The following is a 22679-nucleotide window of genomic DNA, read 5'->3' as shown; positions in this document are numbered from 1 at the left end:
GTTGTTGTCTTGCTGCTTGGCATTCGACTGTTGGCGCAATGTTGCATTCTCCTCTTTCAGCTTCTCCATCTCCTGTTTTAATGCTGTGTCGTCTTCTTGGAACTTTCTCATTTCCATCATATCATCACAATATTATTTTCTCTCTCTGATATTCTGTTCTTGGAGACTTGCAAAATCGTTTTCTCAACATTGATAATCTATACATGGAAATTGTTCACATTGCTTTGTACCTCATTTACGTCGTTTTGTAGAGTCTCTTTTAACCAGTGGTGTGCTGTCAGGGCCAGCAAGGCCTTCTCTGCTGGCCTAACATAACCAGAAATCATGATCATAATTCAAGATAAAAGTAATTTTTTATTTACTTTCCCTAAATATTTAAAAGTATTCATATTCTCTTCATGTCGTGTTATGCTCCTTCCAGCGCTGTTGTTTTTAGGTTATATAGAGTTTTTATCCAATCAGAATTCAGCTAGCTTATGTTGCCATGCTGTACCAAATCTGCCCAAGGCCTTCAGAATCAACAATGCGGGCGTCTGTGCACTGTAAGTGAACGGACACAAACAGCTGACAGACAGTTGCGATAGCCAATCACATCACAAGTTGTTGTCAGTAAGGCCTCCTAGCTGGCCTTAGGCAGATATATATTGTGATGTTATGAGCTAGGTAACACAAACAACTCCATTACCCAGCATGCCACAGTAGTGAAGAGCATGCGCAGTAGCCCCATTTAGCCATGTGGGATGTTTTTGATGAGCACCCGGACTGTTGAACGACTGAAGCTCTACATAAAACAAGAATGGGAAAGAATTCCACTTTCAAAGCTTCAACAATTAGTTTCCTCAGTTCCCAATCGTTTATTGAGTGTTGTTAAAAGAAAAGGTGATGTAACACAGTGGTGAACATGCCCTTTCCCAACTACTTTGGCACGTGTTGCAGCCATGAAATTCTAAGTTAATTATCATTTGCAATAAAAAATAAAGTTTATGAGTTTGAACATCAAATATCTTGTCTTTGTAGTGCATTCAATTAAATATGGGTTGAAAAGGATTTGCAAATCATTGTCCATCCATCCATCCATCCATCTTCTTCCGCTTATCCGAGGTCGGGTCGCGGGGGCAGCAGCCTAAGCAGGGAAGCCCAGACTTCCCTCTCCCCAGCCATTTCGTCCAGCTCTTCCCGGGGGATCCCGAGGCGTTCCCAGGAGCCAGGAGACATAGTCTTCCCAACGTGTCCTGGGTCTTCCCCGTGGCCTCCTACCGGTCGGACGTGCCCTAAACACCTCCCGAGGGAGGCGATCAGGTGGCATCCTGACCAGATGCCCGAACCACCTCATCTGGCTCCTCTCGATGTGGAGGAGCAGCGGCTTTACTTTGAGCTCCCCCCGGATGACAGAGCTTCTCGCCCTATCTCTAAGGGAGAGCCCCGCCACCCGGCAGAGGAAACTCATTTCGGCCGCTTGTACCCGTGATCTTGTCCTTTCGGTCATAACCCAAAGCTCATGACCATAGGTGAGGATGGGAACGTAGATCGACCGGTAAATTGAGAGCTTTGCCTTCCGGCTCAGCTCCTTCTTCACCACAACGGATCGATACAGCGTCCGCATTACTGAAGACGCCGCACCGATCCGCCTGTCGATCTCACGATCCACTCTTCCCTCACTCGTGAACAAGACTCCGAGGTACTTGAACTCCTCCACTTGGGGCAGGGTCTCCTCCCCAACCCGGAGATGGCACTACACCCTTTTCCGGGCGAGAACCATGGACTCATTGTATTCTGTTTATATTTACATCTAACACAATTTCCCAACTCATATTGAAACGGGGTTTGTAATTAAAGTCCTCGAGCACTGAGGAACAGGCGAGGCAGGCATAAAAAGCAGCCTGATTGGCAACTGCAACCAGGTGTGCCGGGCTGCCAATCAGGGACAGGTGAGGGAAACGAGCGTTCAGAGTAGACATGCAGGAAATGGAAATCAAATAAGAGCGCTGAAAGGAAATAAGCACAAAACAAAGAAACACAAACAGAAGTGAAGTGACAGATCGTCACAACGACCCCTTTCAAATAACCCGTTCTTCGAAAAAAGGAACTGCATTAGTAACGCCGTTTTAACCGAAAAATATAAACTTCCTCCAATAACACGTCCTTCATGTTGTCCTGTTACAACTTGTCTCGCTCCTTCCCACGCTCACTCAGACTACAAGGGTACGCACAAGCTTCAAATCCCCTGCACTTATGCAGCAAAAAGGAGTGACCAGCATGGGATCGGCCCGGCTAATCGCTGCCTGAGACCACTCCTGGCTCACAGGCTGCCAAATAAAGACGTGCCTTGAGCTTTACTCAGCTTTAGGAGGCCGCGTCGGCCATCTCTGACGAGCACCTGAGGTAAAAAAAAAAATCGATCGCCGTCACGCCGTTCTCCTGGAAATGTCCCACCGCAATTTAAACGGGACAAAGGAATGTCACCTCTGAGCTGACACGTTAACACACCGCTCGAACCGTATGCATAATACCAGCTGTTTTATTGTTTTTTAATGTTTATTATTATTATTACCTTTCTCGCTGTTTTCACTGCACTGAAACTCCGGAGAGGTTTTGCCTCGATAAATGAGGATCAGTCAGGCCGAATGAGGGAGAGAGGGAGTGCCGCATGGTTGCACCGCATCCACAATTAGACATTTCATTAGCATCCATTAACATTTCATTTTATTGTGTATATGGGAGCAACAGGATGAGTGGTGAGGGCAGATGGTGCTTTTACTATTGACCCGTGAATATACACAGACGCTCTGTCTGCTAGCATTAGACAGCATGGATGAGGTGTGCAAAACTAATAAACTTCCACAAAGTTGTAGATTTTAATAGTCTGGGTTTTGCTGTTTTACTCTACTCATCTTAATTTACAGTGGTGCCTTGACATTAGGGATGATACTCGAAACCGGTTTTCCCGGTTGTTCGATAAGAAAAGAACCGAGTCCTCGGACTCGAATCCCTTTTTGAGAACCGGTACCCGTTATAGAGACCACTATAGTAAAGAAAAAGAGTTGGTTCTTTATTCGAATCCCTGGGACCAATCCCGTCCCGACCAGAAATGCCCCGTGAGACATCACAAGAAATGACGTCACGAAGCTCAGTCATTAGGCGCAGATAGCGAAAGCAGGAAAAACAATGGACCGGAAAAAGCGCTCCAAGGTGTAATAAAGTTCAAAACAAAAGGTATAATCCAATGAATAACTTTACTGAGAGATTTGAGCAGGGTACAAACATGATGTACACTTTTACGACCAACCGGAAACATAGCAACCAGGCTAGCAACGCACCTCCTTTACGGCAGCTGTCGCAACGTTCTTAAAGCAACCGCAGCACATACATATATATACAACATATACATACTTGCCAACCTTGAGACCTCCGATTTCGGGAGGTGGGGGGGGGGGGCGTGGTTGGGGGTGGGGTGTGTGGTTAGGGGGGAGGAGTATATTTACAGCTAGAATTCACCAAGTCAAGTATTTATATATATATATATATATATATATATATATATATATATATATATATATATATATATATATATATATATATATATATATATATATATATCTCTACATCCTGAAAATATGCAAAGAAAACTGTTTAGATAATTGATACTTCAAACATGTATAAATAAATCTTAAGGAATATAACATAACTTGGCTTCTGAGAGCTTCAAAATGTAATGAATAAAATGCTAAAGTTGTTGATAAACAAGCAATTATTTTAATAATTAAATATGGTCATTTTAAATGAATTATTATGATCATTTAAAATTAATTATTTCAAATATGTTTATTTTAATGTATAATTCTATGGCTGGATGTATTTTTTTTTGGCATAAAGAAATACAATCATGTCTGCTTACAACTGCAGGAGCTGGAGGGGGCGTGGCCTCCAGCTCCGGCTGAAAATCGGGAGATTTTCGGGAGAATATTTGTCCCGGGAGGTTTTCGGGAGAGGCGCTGAATTTCGGGAGTCTCCCGGAAAATTCGGGAGGGTTGGCAAGTATGAACATATATCTCCCTTTTTTAACTTTTGTTTTTCTTTCCTTGTAAACAAAACAAAATCACACTGTATATGTGTTGTCTGTCTAATTATAAATAATGCAGACGAGGCGTGTTGGCTGAGTTCTTGACGTTTACTTTCACAGCGTGCTCATAACCTCATTCTTAGCTGCCGGGTGTCGACATGCAACAACACTTTTCGGGGCTACCGCGCATGCTCGTCACTACCGTTGCATGCTGGGTAGTGTAGTTGTTATATTCCCTAGCTCAAAACATCACATCTTTCCCCCTATAAAGAAATAATGTTAACTCAATAAATTGTATTTATTTTTTTAGCTTTAACTTTTCATTTTTTAGCATTGTAACCACATTTGCAAAGAACTTTTCTCTTCATAGAATTTTCTTTCAATAAAGAAATAAAGTGCAAACATGTCAAAAAGCAGCAGAAGTGCACTTTTTGGAGAGCTGTATTATTTTCAGTTTTGTGCCCAAGGGACTGATTTTATTTAACACTTCCGCCCGACTGTAGCTGAGATAGGCTCCAGCGCCCCCCCGCGACCCCAAAGGGAATAAGCGGTAGAAAATGGATGGATGGACTATAGTATTATTTATACACATATAGTGATCACAGAGACAGGTTGTTTTTGTGTTACTGTATATATTTGGTTTTCTTAAAAATCCCACTTAATATACTTTGGGTAACAACAGTCAATATTTATTTATTTCATTTTATTGTTTTAGGGCGGTAACAGTCAATATTTATTTATTTATTAAATTTAATTTTTTTCTTATATAATAAAAGTGAGCTTTTGTTAAACCATATATTGTGTGTTTTTTTTCCATATACAACAACCTATCTGGACTTGATAAGAGAATCGATAAGGAATCGGTTCGATAAGAGGATTCGATAATAGTCTCGAACTCGATAATTTCTTATCAAACATCATCCCTACTTGACATACAAGTTGAAATGTATTAATCAAAATGCTTGCATCAAATACATTTTCTCATTTGATATGAGTTCAAATTACATTTTTCCATTATGGTACCCACAAAAAAATACATCATTTTAACATTCAGGGACTTGACAGAGGATGGACACAAAGGAGGAGTTGGCAGACAGGATGCAGGTGAGTTTATTACAAAGTAAGGCATACTTGCCAACCCTCCCGAATTTTCCGGGAGACTCCCGAAATTCAGCGCCTCTCCCGAAAACCTCCCGGGACAAATATTCTCCCGAAAATCTCCCGATTTTCAGCCGGAGCTGGAGGCCACGCCCCCTCCAGCTCCATGCGGACCTGAGTGAGGACAGCCTTTTTTCACGAGGGCAGGACAACAGGGTGACAAGAACTAAATCATCCAGACTAGAGACAAATTGTATTATTATGTTTATCTTACCTAAAAATAAATATATTTATCAATTTAAAAAAAAAAACAACTAAATACATTTTTTTATATATTTGCTAAAAACATCAAAATTAATTGTATTTTTATTTGTATTTTTTCTGGCTCCTTATTACATCGAGCCATAGAATAAAAATAAAAATATTTGAAATAATTAATTTTGAATTATCATAATAATTCATTTAAAATGACCATATTAATTATTAAAATAATTGCTTGTTTATCAACAACTTTAGCATTTTATTCATTACATTTTGAAGCTCTCAGAAGCCAAGTTATGTTATATTCCTTAAGATTTATTTATGCAAGTTTGAAGTATCAATTATCTAAACACAGTTTTCTTTGCATATTTTCAGGATATATATATATATATATATATATATTCAGAGGTGGGTAGTAACGCGCTACATTTACTCCGTTACATCTACTTGAGTAACTTTTGGGATAAATTGTACTTCTAAGAGTAGTTTTAATGCAACTTACTTTTACTTTTACTTGAGTATATTTATAGAGAAGAAACGCTACTTTTACTCCGCTACTTTTATCTACATTCAGCTCGCTACTCGCTACTAATTTTTATCGATCTGTTAATGCACGCTTTGTTTGTTTTGGTCTGTCAGACAGACCTTCAAAGTGCCTGCGTTACTGGTGACGTTTCACTCCGTTCCACCAATAAAATGCAGTCACTAGTGACGTTTGACTCTGTTCCACCAATCAGATGCAGTCACTGGTGACGTTGGACCAATCAAACAGAGCCAGGCGGTCACATGACCTGACTTAAACAAGTTGAAAAACTTATTGGGGTGTTACCATTTAGTGGTCAATTGTACGGAATATGTACTGTACTGTGCAATCTACTAATACAAGTTTCAACCAATCAATCAAAAGTGTGAAGGAAAAAAGACACTTTTTTATTTCAAACGTACATCCCGTCACAAGCCTAAAGACTGACTGCAGAGTTCCTGTCTTCACAATAAAAGTGCCGCTCCATCGCGCCTGCGCTTTCAAAACAAGAGTCTCCGAAAGCCAGCGCAAACAAGCTAGCAAGCTACGGAATTTGCCGCCAATGTATTTCTTGTAAAGTGTGTGAAAACGAATATGGAAGCTGGACAAATAAGATACCAAAAACCAACCACTTTCATGTGGTATTAGACAGAAAGGAGGAACTTTTTTTCTCCTGCATTTGAAAACGTGGACGTTAAGCACTGCTGTCTGATTCCAATCAATGCAAGTCATCAGAATCAGGTAATACACCAACTTATATTCTTGTCAACATGAAAGAAAGGAATCTATATGTGTTAAACATGCATGTATATTCATTAAAACACCTTTAACATGTAAACAAAAACGGAAAAATAAATAAATATAAATGATATACTGTATATATAAATGTATGTGTATATATATATATATATATATATATATATATATATATATATATATATATATATATATATATATATATGATATGTGTGTGTATGTTACTCATCAGTTACTCAGTACTTGAGTAGTTTTTTCACAACATACTTTTTACTTTTACTCAAGTAAATATTTGGGTGACTACTCATTACTTTTACTTGAGTAATAAATCTCTAAAGTAACAGTACTCTTACTTGAGTACAATTTCTGGCTACTCTACCCACCTCTGTATATATGTATGAAATACTTGACTTGGTGAATTCTAGCTTTCAATATACTCCTCCCCTCTTAACCACGCCCCCGACCACGCCCCCCACCCCCGACCGCGGCCCCCACCCTCCACCCCCCACCACACGAAATCGGAGGTCTCAAGGTTGGCAAGTATGAAGTAAGGTCGGTCCACAATAAAGCAAAGTTAAAGTTAAAGTTCCAATGATTGTCACACACACACTGGGTGTGGTGAAATTTGTCCTCTGCATTTGACCCATCCCCATGTTCACCCCCTGTAAGGTGAGGGGAGCAGTGAGCAGCAGCATGCGCCACACTTGGGAATCATTTGGTGATTTAACCCCCAATTCCAACCCTTGATGCTGATTGCCAAGCAGGGAGGTATTGGGTCCCATTTTATAGTCTTTGGTATGACTCGGCTGGGGTTTGAACTCACAACCTCCCAGTCTCAGGGCGGACAATCTAACCACAAGGCCACTGAGCAGTGGTCGACAACGAGGATGATTAGGAACAAGAATGCTGGGACGTAACAAAAAGTACAAGGATCTGGCACAAGGCAGAAGAGTAAGTAGATATACTATATAAGGCTCGTTATGACCCAAGATAGGGAACACCTTTGCAGACAAAGACAAACAATGATTCGGAACACCTGGGTGGACACAGACAAGCATAGGGAGTTGTCAAAAAGGTGAAGAACAACTAGGCCTGAATGATGGCAGACATGACATACCCCTCAGTCATTTTTAGTATAACGTATTTTCCGGACTACAAGGCGCACTTAAAATCTTTTTTTTCTTCTCAAAACTCGACAGTGCGCCTTATAACCCGGTGCGCCTAATGTACGGAATAATTCTGGTTTTGCTTACCGACATTGAAACAATTTTATTTGGTACACGGCGTAATGACAAGTACGACCAGTAGATGGCAGTCAAACATAAGATATACTTGTAGACTGCAATGTGATGGCAATATGACTCATGTAAACAACACCAACATTTTATATGTTCCGTAGAAAATATAGAACATTACACACGGCGCTTAAAAATGTAAAAAAAATGTTTTACTACGACTTTGGTAAGCTATGAAGCCGCACCGCTTGATGGATTGTCGGCCCATTAAACATATGAGTATTATTATGGTGTGTGTATAAGGTAAGACATATTATCTAGCGTTTTGTTTTGCAATATTATGCAAAAGCAACCTTTCTTACCTTCTGGTACCTGCTGATCTGTATTTGGGGTCTGCATGAATCCTGAAAAATTGCGCGAGGCTGCCTTTGTAGTCCGTGTCGACACCGTAGTCAATAAGCTTCTTCTATTTCTCTATCTTCTTGTTATGGGACATTCATCCTCCCCTGTTGCCGTTTCTAAATAAAATGTAGTGTAAAGTTCTTACTTATTTATATCTGTCAGTAAATTCGCCATGAAAGCGCTAAAACATACCGGTGAAGTGAGTTTACATTATTCACCCAAGGAACTTTAGTTATTAGAGAGTTTCGGTCGGACGGTTTTTCACGAGACACACCTTGTTGTTGTTTCCGGATGAGGAGATGCTGCTCCGTTATTGACTTAAGTAAAGTCTGAATGTCATTAAAACAGTTAGCTCCATCTTTTGACACTTCTTTCACTCCTGCTCTTGCACGCTATACCGCTACAACAAAGATGACGGGGAGAAGACGCTGCCGAAGGTGAGCCACGTAAAAAAGACCGCCCACAAAACGGCGCATCCGTAAGCGACTGTCAGAAAGCGGCTTGAAGTTGATCTGTAAAACATAATCTATGCAACATTTTGACCAAAGAACCACCATTACATGTTATGTAGACCAGTGGTCCCCAACCACCGCTCATTCACACAAAAGGGTTGTTTCTTTCTGTTATTAATATTCTGGTTCCTACATTATATATCAATATAGATCAATACAGTCTGTAGGAATACAGCCCGTAAGCACGCATGATTGTATTTTTTAATGACAAAAAAATATATATATATATATTTTTTTTTAATTCCCCCTCCCCCCCGGTACGTGGGACAAATTTTCAAGTGTTGACCGGTCCGCAGTTACAAAAAGGTTGGGGACCACTGATGTAGACCACAAGGAAGTGTTTTCAATTTAGAAAAGAAATAATAACAATATGACTCCTTTAGTGCGGCCTAATAAATGAAAAAAGATCGAAAATAGACCAGACATCGGCAGTGCCCCTTTGGTCCGGAAAATTTGGTATGTAGGACCCGGTATACAACATTTCCATGATGAAACCTAATGAGGGAATATGCTTTGTTGTTGGTTGCTTTTAAGTCACTACACAAACTTCCAGCCTCATCTGACGTAAAAAGTGCCTTACTTTTAACTTTATAATTTGTGGCAATGTGCCTTCAACTGTGAATGATTTGCTCTTAGTGTCTGCAAAGAAGAGTCCTTCTTCACCAACCACAGACGTTCACAAAAAGATGGATTTTTTAATGGGGGGCTCGGTGACTACTATTTTTGGCAATGGAGGAGACAGTGAAATGGCAAGTAATAACAGTAGGTCAGAAATGTGTGAATGATATGTTAACATAGTTAACTTGATCTGTTGTTTAGCTAGCTTAGCCTTCTAATGTAAGACAACAGCATCACCGTCCCCCCGACTCACCAGAGAATCACTCCAGTCTTGACAGCAGTGAGCAGGGTAGGTGATGGCGAGGATGAGGAAGCCAGAACAGGTGGTGATGAAGCTGGAATTGTCTGAAAAAAAATGAAGCGGTGACGTTTGTCTTTAAGATATATATTTAACGGTGTACATTTTCAGAAACGAATTTCTGGAGAGGGCAGTACATCAAAGATTTCTATTGCAGTCTAAAGGAAACGCCTCAACAAACGAACCTCTTGCAGACATAGGCAGAAAGTAGGTTATAAAAACGACTGTGGAGCAAAATTTAGTTAAAATTTACACCAAAGCATATTCAATACATATGTTTTGTGTTTTAAACATATAAGTGTTTTAAACATAGATTAAAATCATGATATATCCAGGTTGCATTTTTTTAATTAAAAGATAGTGCCCGACTGGGATCCAATATGAATTTAAAAGCCCCTGAATTGAGCAGGATATGCCTAAGACAATGTTTTTCAACCACTGTACCGCGGCACACTAGTGTGCCGCATTGTTGGGTTAGTTACTGAAAACCAGTAACTAGTTACAGTTACTAGTTACTTTATTTCAAAAGTAACTCAGTTACTAACTCGGTTACTTACACCAAAAAGTAATGCGTTACTGTGAAAAGTAACTATTTAGTTACTTCTACTTTTTTTTTTTTTTTTTTTTAAAGCTCCCATTAATGCCCTTTTAGCCTTCATTTCAGTACTGTTATTGCACTGGAGAATAATACAATCTGTTGATCAACTTGACATGCATTTGCATCACTGAACTCTGCTAAGCAATGTGGTCTACATACAACACACAATGACAAAGATATGTTTCAAAGGGCCAATTTTTTTTGGGCCAGAACAAATTGACAAAACTATTTTAAATAGCTGCAACATAACATACATAAGTAACAAACAGCATAATAACAGCATAGCTGTAAACCTGGCTTCACCCAAGGAAGGCACACATGACATACACAAATCCTAATCAGGCATTTTTTTTCTCTCAAGGAATTCGGAAATAGCCCTGCGATGAGGTGGCGACTTGTCCAGGGTGTACCCCGCCTTCCGCCCGATTGTAGCTGAGATAGGCTCCAGCGCCCCCCGCGACCCCAATGGGAATAAGCGGTAGAAAATGGATGGATGGATGGAATTCGGAAATAAAATGTAATCAGGAGATCAACACTGTACTGAAGCCCAGAACACTCTACGCATTTCCCCAGTTTTAGTTTAGAGATAAGGAAAGATTGCCCTGACTCACTAGGATCCCTCTTTATGTTTGTGAACTTTATAGTCTATACATTTAGAGTGATGTGATAATCAAACACTCTAGAAGTCTAGAATAAAAGAGTATATAAGAGAATTGACAGAGTGTGTACCTTCAGTGCGAAATGATGAGCAGAAGCAGAGTTTGGAGTGTTTTCTTTAGCTCGCTTTCCATGTTTATGTACTCACTGTCCAGGTACTTGGAACATGTTTTCCGTGCCATTTGCTGTTTGACGTCGGTATCATGCTAATTAGCTGCCTGAAAGCGGGTGACTCCACTGTAGAAATAGCCTGCATGTCTTCTAGCACATACGCTGGAATGGCTCTGAAAACGTTGTCCTGGCTAGCAGTGCCTCTGTCAAAATCCTAAAGTGGAGCTGAAGTGACATGGGAGTCTGTGTCTCTCTTTACTAGCTTTGTCGAAGCATGTTGCTTTTGTAGCTGTTTCAGCAGATTTGAATGGCTGTTTTGGGCAGTATTCCCGAGCGCGGTCACTGTTGCTGCTCACTGCTCCCCTCACCTCCCAGGGGGTGATCAAGGGTGATGGGTTAAATGCAGAGAATAATTTCGCCACACCTAGTGTGTGTGAGACAATCATTGGCACTTTAACTTTAACTTTAAGTAGATGGGATCTTTGATCCAAGACACAACTTACATTTAACTAAAATGTTCTTTTCTTTGTGCTCGACAAAAGAAAAGTAGTGAGAATGTTAAGAAACTCGACTTCTGGCTTCGCCATGATGTCTTGTTAGTTGTTATGAGAGTAGCGTATGTGTGTGTGTGTGTGTGTGTGTGTGGCCCTTTAAGATATAATAGCATGTGAGGTGAGTGACATCAGTGAGTGAGTGGGCGAGAGAGGTGAGGGAGCGCAACAGTGAGTGCGTGGAAGTTGCTCTAGCTTGGTGGATGGCTACGTGCACGACACCAATAAAGTCACAAAGTTGCAACAAACCACCGGCCTTGTCATTCACCCTCGAGTCCGGAGGTGTAAAGACCCACTGCCGGGTAAAGTGAAGGGTATTACCCCTGAAGTACATAGGCCCTGGAGTAACTTCTTCCCTGCGCTCCTAAACTACGGTCTGGGAGACACACAGCACGCCTCTTCTTTTCCTTGTGACACAGAAAGACGACACCACAGCGCTTCAATAAAACACACTCAGATCTTCTGTTTCTAGCCGATACTACATAAAAAATAACGTAAAATAACGCAGTAACGCATCATGTAGTAACGGTAACTGAGTTGCTGAATATAAAAAATAACGCGTTAGATTACTAGTTACCGCCGCGTTAGTCCCAACACTGGTGTGCCGTGAGATACAGTCTGGTGTGCTGTGGGAAATTATGTAATTTCACCTAATTGGGTTAAAAATATTTTTTGCAAACCAGTAATTATAATCCGCAAATGTGCCGTTGTTGAGTGTCTGTGCTGGCTAGAGCTCGGCAGAGTAACCATGTAAGACTCTTCTATATCAGTAGGTGGCAGAAGGTAGCTAATTACTTTGTAGATGTCACATGGTTTGTCGTGATCACAATATGCGGGAGGCAGCGTGTAGGTAATAAGGTATCTAACACTTAAACCAAAAATAAACAAAAGGCGAGTGCCGCTAAGTGCCGCCAAGAGAAGTCATTGAAGCTTAGTTATGGCTATGCAAAACGAAACTAAAACTGAACTGGCTGCAAAGTAAACAAAAACAGAATGCTGGACGACAGCAAAGACTTACAGCGTGTGGAGCAGACGGCGTCCACAAAGTACATCCGTACATGACATGACAATCAACAATGTCCCCACAAAGAAGGATTGCGTCTGAAAAACTTAAATAGTCTTGATTGCGAAAAATAAGCAGGTGCGGGGAATAGCGTTCAAGGTAGACATGAAACTGCCAACAAAAGAGGAAAAGCCACCAAAATAGGAGCGCAACACAATAACTAAAACACTACACGCAGGAAAACACCAAAATACTCAAAATAAGTCACGGCGTGATGTGACAGGTCGTGACAGTAGACCTACTTTGAGACAAGAGCTGTAGTGATGCATGGTTGGTTATGGTTTCAAGTCATATCCAACAATTGCGAGAACGACTTGTTATTGTCAATATCGGCTACTGAGTTTCATTTTTTTAAGTTTTCTGCTGGTGGTGTGCCTCAGAATTCTTTCAATGAAAAAAATGTGCCTTGGCTCAGAAAAGGTTGAAAAACACTGGCCTAAGAGATACATACAGGTAAACACAAAAGTATGTAAAAAAAATATATATATATATATAAATAATAAATATACAAATCTCCTGATGATTGAGGGTACCCCCCCTCATGAAACAGGCCTGTAGAGATGAAATAGTCTTGTGATTTTTTTTCCCACACATACATATATATATATATATATATATATATTTGCTTTTCAATACTGCTCTGCTGGCTGTACCAAATGTTTCCACCTATAGATTGATAAAGAAGTATACGGCATACTTGTCAACCTTGAGACCTCCGATTTCGGGAGGTGGGGGGGCGGGGTGTGGTCGGGGGGCGTGGTCGGGGCGTGGTTGGGGGCGTGGTTAAGAGGGGAGGAGTATATTTACAGCTAGAATTCACCAAGTCAAGTATTTCATATATATATATATATATATATATATATATATATATATATATATATATATATATATATATATATATACATAAGAAATACTTGACTTTCAGTGAATTCTATTTATATATGTATATATATATATATATATATATATATATATATATATATATGTATATATATATATACATACAAATAAGAGAAATACTTGAATTTCAGTGTTCATTTATTTACACATATACACACACATAACACTCATCTACTCATTGTTGAGTTAAGGGTTGAATTGTCCATCCTTGTTCTATTCTCTGTCACTATTTTTTTAACCATGCTGAACACCCTCTCTGATGATGCATTCTGCTTCATCTCCTTGTTGTGTGCGCAGTTGTATGCAGTTGTACTGCACTCTCTAAAAGCCCTAGATGTTAATGTCACATATGCATGTACAGTAGATGGCAGTATTGTCCTGTTTAAGAGTGTCACAACATTGCTGTTTACGGCAGACGAACTGCTTTACGGTAGACGAAAACGTGACTGCTGTTGTGTGTTGTTGCCGCACTGGGAGGACGTTAATGAAACTGCCTAACAATAAACCCACATAAGAAACCAAGAACTCGGCCTCGATCATTCCACAGTTATAACGTCATTGGGCAGGCGCGCTGTTTATATTGTGGGAAAGCGGACGTGAAAACAGGCTGTCGACACGTCACTCGGGTCCGCCTGAATTTCGGGAGATTTTCGGGAGAAAATTTGTCCCGGGAGGTTTTCGGGAGAAGTGCTGAATTTTAGAGTCTCCCGGAAAATCCGGGAGGGTTGGCAAGTATGGTATTCATGTAGTATCTTCTGGTATAAATACAAGTGGGAGATGGAGGGGTCAGCATGCCGCCTCCCCAGGCAATCTCAATAGATAGCCCCAAATGCTCCCCCTGCTGGCTTGGCATAAGAGTCTGCGAAGATCCTACAATGCAATAATCGTGTCCGTCCTTTAACACACACGCACGCAAACACACACATGCAAACACACGCGCGCACACACACACACACACACACACACACAGACTTTCCGCTTTTGTGGCCGTCCAGCCGTCTGTGAAGGACAACGGAACCTTTTGGCTAAGACAAATCGCTTCAGAGCAGAGCTAAAGTAGCCCACTGCACCAGAATATATATTCCCTTCTACACACACACACAGTGTCTTGGGTAACAAGGGAAGGGTATAGTGTTCCATCAGGAGTCAGCCAACTGGGCTGCCGGTCTAATCCCGAGGAGCATGCTGGCAACTTCCAATTAGAACCATAAAAAAGTCTTCCCGAATGGTGGCCTTTATGAGGGGCCTGCCCAGTGCGGCGTGACCAAAGAACAGTCGCTATAACAATGCAGCCATAAAAGAAAGACGGGTCAGATCATAAGTTATTGACCAGGCTTACAATATGAACTTTAACCTTAAGCGCCACCATACAGACTGCTCCTGGATTTCAGCAGCCCGTTATTTGATGATAATCCCTTACAACACAAACCAGATTGATTTCACGGAGGCTCACTAAAGCCAGGTGACAATTGTAACTTCTGTATTTAGTAGTGGTTACTTACAGGTACAAGGGTAAACCGTAAATTATAACAATAGAGGCTTAGCTGGATGAAACCATAAGAATGGATTTACAAGGCGTCCGTTCCATAAACAAGACGGATATGGAGTAAAGGGGCTCCTAATAGAGTTCTGCAGTCAACAATGCTGCGGTGGATGTCCGAACACCGCAAACGTCCCAGGTGACCTTGCTAAATAAAGACGAGCAGATTGATCTACTCCGCTGTCCAATCCTGAGGCGCTGAGGCTTGAAGTATACATTTGTGCGGCACATTACACCCTCTAATAGATAGTCACTCACAATAACAGGCTGCCTGAAATATCAGCATTTACCTTTTATTTGTAATGCTCACTGATTTTCATAGATTATCCAGTGTCACAGATACACCACCGGTGGACATCACAACATTTTTCATATTCGGCTTTTGAGAAACCGGACTAACACACCGAGATTATACGAATGGAAACCAGATATATCGAGCGGGTGTGTGCTGCTAGAGAGGACCCACTCGTATCGCGCATGCGCCAGTCTCACCGCGCAGTATATAACCCGGAAGCAGATACCATTTAATAAAAACATTGGCAACAGTTGGAATAAAGAAGACTTTATGTATTTACTACACACCGGAGCTCTTGTAAAAAGAGCTCAGCAGCGCATGCACTTTTTGCGTCGGATGAAAAGAGCACAGCTCCCTCCCCCCATTCTCACCACATTCTATAGAGAGCCTGCTGACCAACAGCATCTCTGTCTGGACTGGAGCCTGCAATGCCTCAGACTGGAAGTCTCTCCAGAGAGTGGTGAGGACGGCGGAAAAGATCATCAGGACTCCTCTTCCTCCTATCCAGGAGATCGCAAAAAGCCTCTGCCTGACCAGGGCTCAGAAAATCTGCAAAGACTCCTCTCACCCCCACCAAGGACTGTTTTCACTGCTGGACTCTAGAAAGAGGTTCCGCAGCCTCCGAAGCAGAACCTCCAGGTTCTGTAACAGCTTCTTCCCTCAGGCCGTAAGACTCTTGAACGCATCATAATTGTTATGTTTGGACTAAGGGGAGTTGACGGCTCAGACACCAGGGGGCAGTAAGTACAATAATGTATTATATATATTGCTAATATATATAATAATAACACAAAACAATACAAACTAAACTAATGAAATGGAGTGTGTGACAAAACCCTAGAGTGAGTGGTGTTAGACTATGTGTGTAGTTAGCTGTAGTGTATTACCGTGATGTTGGATGAGGAAGCAGACAAGTCCAGAGAGGGTAAGGCAAAAGGGGTCCAAGATGCGCGAGGGGTCCGTGGGACAGAGAGAGACGTCAGAGTCCAGGGGCGAGCGAAGAGTCGGGAAAACGAGGAAGGCAGTCCAAAACACAGGGGAGGAAACAACGGGAGATCTCGAAGGGGAGACTCGGGAAGGCAGGTACACCAAGAGGTAAGGTGTCCAAAGGGTAAACTAAGTTCCCGCGTCGATCCTTGGGTCCGCTGGTCCTTTATGCAGCTCGCCCTCATCAGTACCAGGTGTGCTGATTGCGGGTAAGTGATTGCAGCTGGCGGCAGCTGCAGGGCGGAGACGCGTGCGTCGCGTCCCTGGATGTGCGCTGCGGTCGTGGGTGTGTCCGGGCGAGCAGCCAGAGGAGAGAGTGCAAGTGGGCGTGGCCCGCGGTCCTCTCGTCAGGACGCACAGATGAGGGCGCATTGGAATGCGCCCTGGCCGTGACAATAATTCAATTATCCCCTCAACTCCCCCCAAAATGGATTAACTCGCTGGAATAAAAAAGACAATATAACATACATCCATAAACGTGGACGCATGTGAAAAAGTGCAATATATTAATCTGTACAGTAATCTATTTATTTATATATATTTATATATATTTATTTATTTTATATATATATATATATATATATATATATATATTATATATTATTTATATATATTTATTTATTTATATATGCACCTTATTGCTTTTTTATCCTGCACTACCATGAGCTTATGTAACAAAATGTTGTTCTTTTCTGTGCTGTAAAGTTCAAATTTGAATGACAATAAAAAGGAAGTCTAAGTCCCTAAGTCTTTGTTTGGTTCACAAATAAAAATAACAGAACAATTTTGAAGTGCATCAATGGTAGAAAAAAAAGGAACAGAGATTTATTTAAGAAGGTAGCTAAGGAAATGGAGAATGCCAGCTTCAATCGGACTCCCGAGCGAAATACGAATGAGATAAAAAGAACGAAGCAGGTATATTACAAGGGGAAAAAATTAAGTGGAGACAAACCTCTTCACGCTGCAATTGTGCACTCCAAACTGGTTAGCAATAAACAACTGGCAAGCTTGTACACAACAATAGCAACCTTCAACTGGAACACTATCGACCGGTGCACGAACGTGCTATTCCTTCGGCTTTAAAACCCCTTCCATCAATCCACAGAGCCTTTTGAATGAACTCCGAGACATTTGAATGTTTTGCTTTCATTGTCCTTCAAAACGACTTTCTCCCGCCAGTCTTTTTTTGCTTCGGACCTGCATCCATTCTGAGACCTTCTTGGTAATAGTGTCATGTTTGTGGTGCAATTTAAGATCATTCAATGGTGCTGTCTGCTTTTTAACATCAGCATAGCCATTAGAGATGTAATCTGTGCCAATAAAACAGCGGACAGAGCTAGGCTGTTGACTTGTAAGGAGCCGGTCTGGACACAGAAAAGGGAGAGCCGCAGAGCCGAACGTAAATTACACGAATCAAAACTCCAAACTAGAGATGTCCGATAATATCGGCCGATAAATGTGTTAAAATGTAATATCGGAAATTATCGGTATCGTTTTTTTATTATCGGTATCGGTTTTTTGGGGGTTTAAAAAAAAAAAATTATTAAATTTTTTTTAAATCAACATAAAAAAAACACAAGATACACTTACAATTAGTGCACCAACCCAAAAAACCTCCCTCCCCCATTTACACTCATTCACACAAAAGGGTTGTTTCTTTCTGTTATTAATATTCTGGTTCCTACATTATATATCAATATATATCAATACAGTCTGCAAGGGATACAGTCCGTAAGCACACATGATTGTGCGTGCTGCTGGTCCACTATTAGTACTAACCTTTAACAGTTAATTTTACTCATTTTCATTAATTACTAGTTTCTATGTAACTGTTTTTATATTGTTTTACTTTCTTTTTTATTCAAGAAAATGTTTTTAATTTATTTATCTTATTTTTTTTTTTTTTTTTTTAAAGTACCTTATCTTTACCATACCTGGTTGTCCAAATTAGGCATAATAATGTGTTAATTCCACGACTGTATATATCGGTTGATATCGGTATCGGTTGATATCGGTATCGGTAATTAAAGAGTTGGACAATATCGGAATATCGGATATCGGCAAAAAGCCATTATCGGACATCCCTACTCCAAACTCATTATGAGATATACAAAGAAAAGTTAAATGTGTTCAACCAGACTGCATAGAAGCAAGCAATGTTCCCTCTAATTTTTCATGTGTGTGACCAAACGCAAAAACTCCCTGAGCATTCAGTGGAGCCCATGTGAGCAACATCAGACGTGCACACTGTGGCTACACCAGCAGCACACCTGTCCCAAACCTGACTAAATAACAAGTTAAATCTCCATCCATCCATCCATTTTCTACCGCTTGTCCCTTTCGGGGTCGCGGGGGATGCTGGAGCCTATCTCAGCTGCATTCGGGCGGACATGTCCCCACCTCACTGCAGGGCCAACACAGATAGACAGACAACATTCTCTTATTATTATAATCAAATGACAGCAGTCATTTCCATGAGGTTATTTTCTAATATAAGTGTTTAGGCCCACTTACAATGACAATAACAAAAAATATTGTTTTTCATGAACTGTGTACTTGTGTTGTTTGTCTGGGTGGAGGTGCTGCTTTGGAAATAATTTGTACCCCTTTCAGACATTGCATTTAGTTCCCATTAAAACATTCACATATTGCACAATGAGATGTAAGCAGGGGATCATGTGTACATTCCTGCAACTTCCTGTTTGTATTTTTTTTTTTTAATTAGTATTTATTTAATATACTAACAGCATTTCATGATTAATATTTTTAAATTAAGATTTCTAATAAATGACACTAGAATAAGCACACATTTGATTGGTAAATCATAGTGTAACGACCTGGAATGACACTTTATGTGTGGTGTTGGAGTTGTCCGACTTTTTGTGTGGCTGTAAACGCATCACTGGCTAAGTGCCATATGTGCATGTGTTGGCGCAAGTGAGAAAGAGGGAGCGGCTGCTGTTGATATAACAAAGTTGGTTTTGGTCTGGTTTGAAATGACCAGTTTTGCTAGATATAATTGTTTTTACTAATGTTTTGGTGATGTGTTTATGGCCGACAATAAAGAGTTTTGCTCAGTAAAGTGATGGATGGAATTCATGTTCTCAATGCGTCTCGACAGACGTTACAATATTTGAACAATGATGACGAAAACTGTTTTCTCTGTCGTGTCCGTGTCGTGTCGAAAATTGTTATGCGCTTATTTTTTTATTTGATTTTGTGCATGGCATAGATTTGCCGTGCACAGAGGATGCTTGAGCAGTGCGCAATTGCACAGGGAACATTGGAAGCAAGGGAAAAATATTTTTTATGAAATATCTTAAACTGAAGTGACAACTCTCGTGTCCTGTTTGCTACAGTAAACAGATTAACAAACCCTTCAATTTCACTTCCAATACTGTGTGGGTTCCCTCCGGGTACTCCGGCTTCCTCCCACCTCCAAAGACATGCACCTGGGGATAGGTTGATTGGCAACACTAAATTGGCCCTAGTGTGTGAATGTTGTCTGTCTATCTGTGTTGTTCCTGCGATGAGGTGGCGACTTGTCCAGGGTGTACTCCGCCTACCGCCCCATTGCCGCTGAGATAGGCTCCAGCACCCCTCCGTGGCCCCAGAAGGGACAAGTGGTAGAAAATAGATGGATGGATATAACTCATTTCTACATCAAAGTGCAATGAGTTTACAATATTCTGTCATGATAAAGTTCAAGGTATTCATTGTTTTGTGCCAAAGTACAGTAGGGATGGAATTCATATGGGATTAAAAATCCAAAAAACTAAGTATTTGACAAATCAGACTCATTTTGTGCATGGAAACATAGTCATTGATGGATTTTTCTAAAGTCCTGTAGTCATGTTTACGCGTAACCTTTGAGCTAAACTCTTCATGGGAAAATATGCAATGTGGCGATGTTACCGGCCCATTAAATGCTCGTTATCAGTTGATGTATGGACCGTGAACCCCCAAATGCAGTGCTTTTCATTAATTTAGCTACAATGGAAATCAGTGTAGAGCTGGACGTCAAGATTCCACTTTTGTGTGAGGGATCAGGGGTGAAATAAAAACTAGGGCTGTCAAATGATAAAATCAGATTAATCACAGTTCACATCCATTCATCCATTTTCTACTGCGTGTCCCTCAATAATAAATAATCATAATTAACCACAAATCTCCACTAAGTCTGAAATATACCCATTTTCACCGCATAGAATTAAAACAAAGATAAATGTCAAGACACAAGTATATTAACATGTTGAATGTGTCATGATCTGCGTGTCAAATGTGTGTGTAAAACAGTGACGTGCGGTGAGGTTGATGGCTGGTGAGGCACTGACTTCATCACAGTCAGATTTACAAACATATGAACCCTAAAGAGTATCTTATTCACCATTTGATTGGCAGCAGTTAACGGGTTATGTTTAAAAGCTCATACCAGCCTTCTTACCTGCTTGGCACTCAGCATCAAGCGTTGGAATTGGGGGTTAAATCACCAAAAAATGATTCCCAGGCGCGGCACCGCTGCTGCCCACTGCTCCCCTCACCTCCCAGGGGGTGAGCAAGGGGATGGGTCAAATGCAGAGGACAAATTTCACCACACCTAGTGTGTGTGACAATCATTGGTACTTTAACTTAACTTTAACTTTACACATACTAACTGTAGCACACAAAAAGCACATTTAATAAAAAAAACGTTATTATGGTCTTACCTTTACTTATAAATGAAGTCCATGCGCCGCTCCTTTTGAACAAAAGCATCGATAACTTGTTTATAGAAGTCTTCCTTATCTTTCTTCAGTTTTAAAAGTCTCTCTGTCTCGATGGAGATCTTCCTTTAATTATTACCTCCTGCTTCGATTGAAAGTCCAGTTTAGAAAACTGTTTTATTTTAGATATGTAATCCTCCATGTTAAAAGTCCAGGCGAGAGACGATCGCTGCTAACTGTTGCTGCTTGTTGTCACTTCTTCTGCAGCCGAGTAGTCGCAAGAATGATCTCTGGGATCACTACCGCCCTCTACCACCAGGAGGCGGGATTACTGCGAGCCTCACACAGTGCGTCTTCGCAGCCGTTTTATGATTGCTCAGCACAAGAAATACGTTACACACATACAGTTGTTGACAAAATACACTGTACATTATATATCTCAGCTAACTAAACTATGGAAATGTATAATATAATTCATATAGCAATACGGTCGCACAGCACAGCAGGCCAGCAGTTAGCCGAGTCATTGCACAATCCATGGTGAGGCTCAACTGGCTGGTGACTCACCGCAAGTCTCTTCTCAGTATTTGAACGGCAAATGTGAAAATTCAGCGATTTTGAATAGAAATAATCTAAAACTGTTAAAGTTAAATGGAAAATAACTTTATAGTATAATCACTGAATACATATAACAATTTAATTTTTTTTTTTCTTTTTACATTTTTTTTCTTTCCATGATGGCACGTGAGGCCCCGCCTCACCTGCCTCCCCTGACTGCACGTCCATGTAGCTGAGATAGGCTCCTGACTGCATGTCACTGGTGTAAAACATATTACTGTACACACCCTAATATTATTTCCCGAAGTAAATGGGGGCCCTATATGTTCACACTTTTCTATTCAATACAATTTTAATATATTTTTTTATAATCAAACTTGAAGGTAATTTAATGCACTAAAAACCCATTCATGGAAAATACATTTGTTTTGTTTAATACACAATAACACATTTTACATAATTAAAACACATTTGCATATGCGCCCTGCACATCTCCGGCCGAGATTCAATCTCAGTCTGATTACCAGTGCGCCACGGGGGACCATGGAGTTATGTGGGGAAATGTGCCATTATATACTTATTAGGGCTGTCAACGTTAACGAGATAACGCTGTCACAGCGCCGGCTCGAACCCGCTTTTCTACGGCAGCTGGATCTGCCAGCACCGCCGTTGGCAACGCGCCCAGACACGCCCCATCCATTCCATTTAAGCAAAGACATTTCCCAGCCATTGTATTAACAACTTCAAAATGATCTGTCGAGGGTACACTTATAATGACAAAAAAGTATATCTTTCTGTGATTAATCACGATTATTTTTGAGTCAACTATGAACAAATGCGATTAATCGTGATTAAATATTTTGAATCGTTTGACAGCCTTAAAGGGGAACATTATCACCAGACCTATGTAAGCGTCAATATATACCTTGATGTTGCAGAAAAAAGACTATATA

At 40.7% G+C, this 22679-nt stretch overlaps 1 protein-coding gene across 1 annotated transcript in view; it reads right to left on the bottom strand.

Moving 5' to 3' along the window:
- Positions 1–22426, bottom strand: part of LOC133605829 (uncharacterized) — a 217909-nt gene extending 195483 nt beyond the window's left edge. Inside the window, exons 1-2 of the mRNA XM_072913116.1 lie at positions 22343–22426; positions 9719–9810 (exon numbers count right to left, since the gene is read on the bottom strand). Of these exons, the coding sequence (XP_072769217.1) occupies positions 9719–9810; positions 22343–22426 (176 nt within the window). The remainder of the gene's footprint in view (positions 1–9718; positions 9811–22342) is intronic.
- Between the last annotated feature and the right edge of the window lie 253 nt (positions 22427–22679).

The sequence above is a fragment of the Nerophis lumbriciformis genome, linkage group LG05 (genome assembly GCF_033978685.3).
Source record: "Nerophis lumbriciformis linkage group LG05, RoL_Nlum_v2.1, whole genome shotgun sequence".
In the NCBI taxonomy this organism is placed as follows: domain Eukaryota; kingdom Metazoa; phylum Chordata; class Actinopteri; order Syngnathiformes; family Syngnathidae; genus Nerophis; species Nerophis lumbriciformis.
The sequence above is the reverse complement of the archived record's forward strand: the minus strand, read 5'-3'. Positions and strand labels throughout refer to the sequence as shown.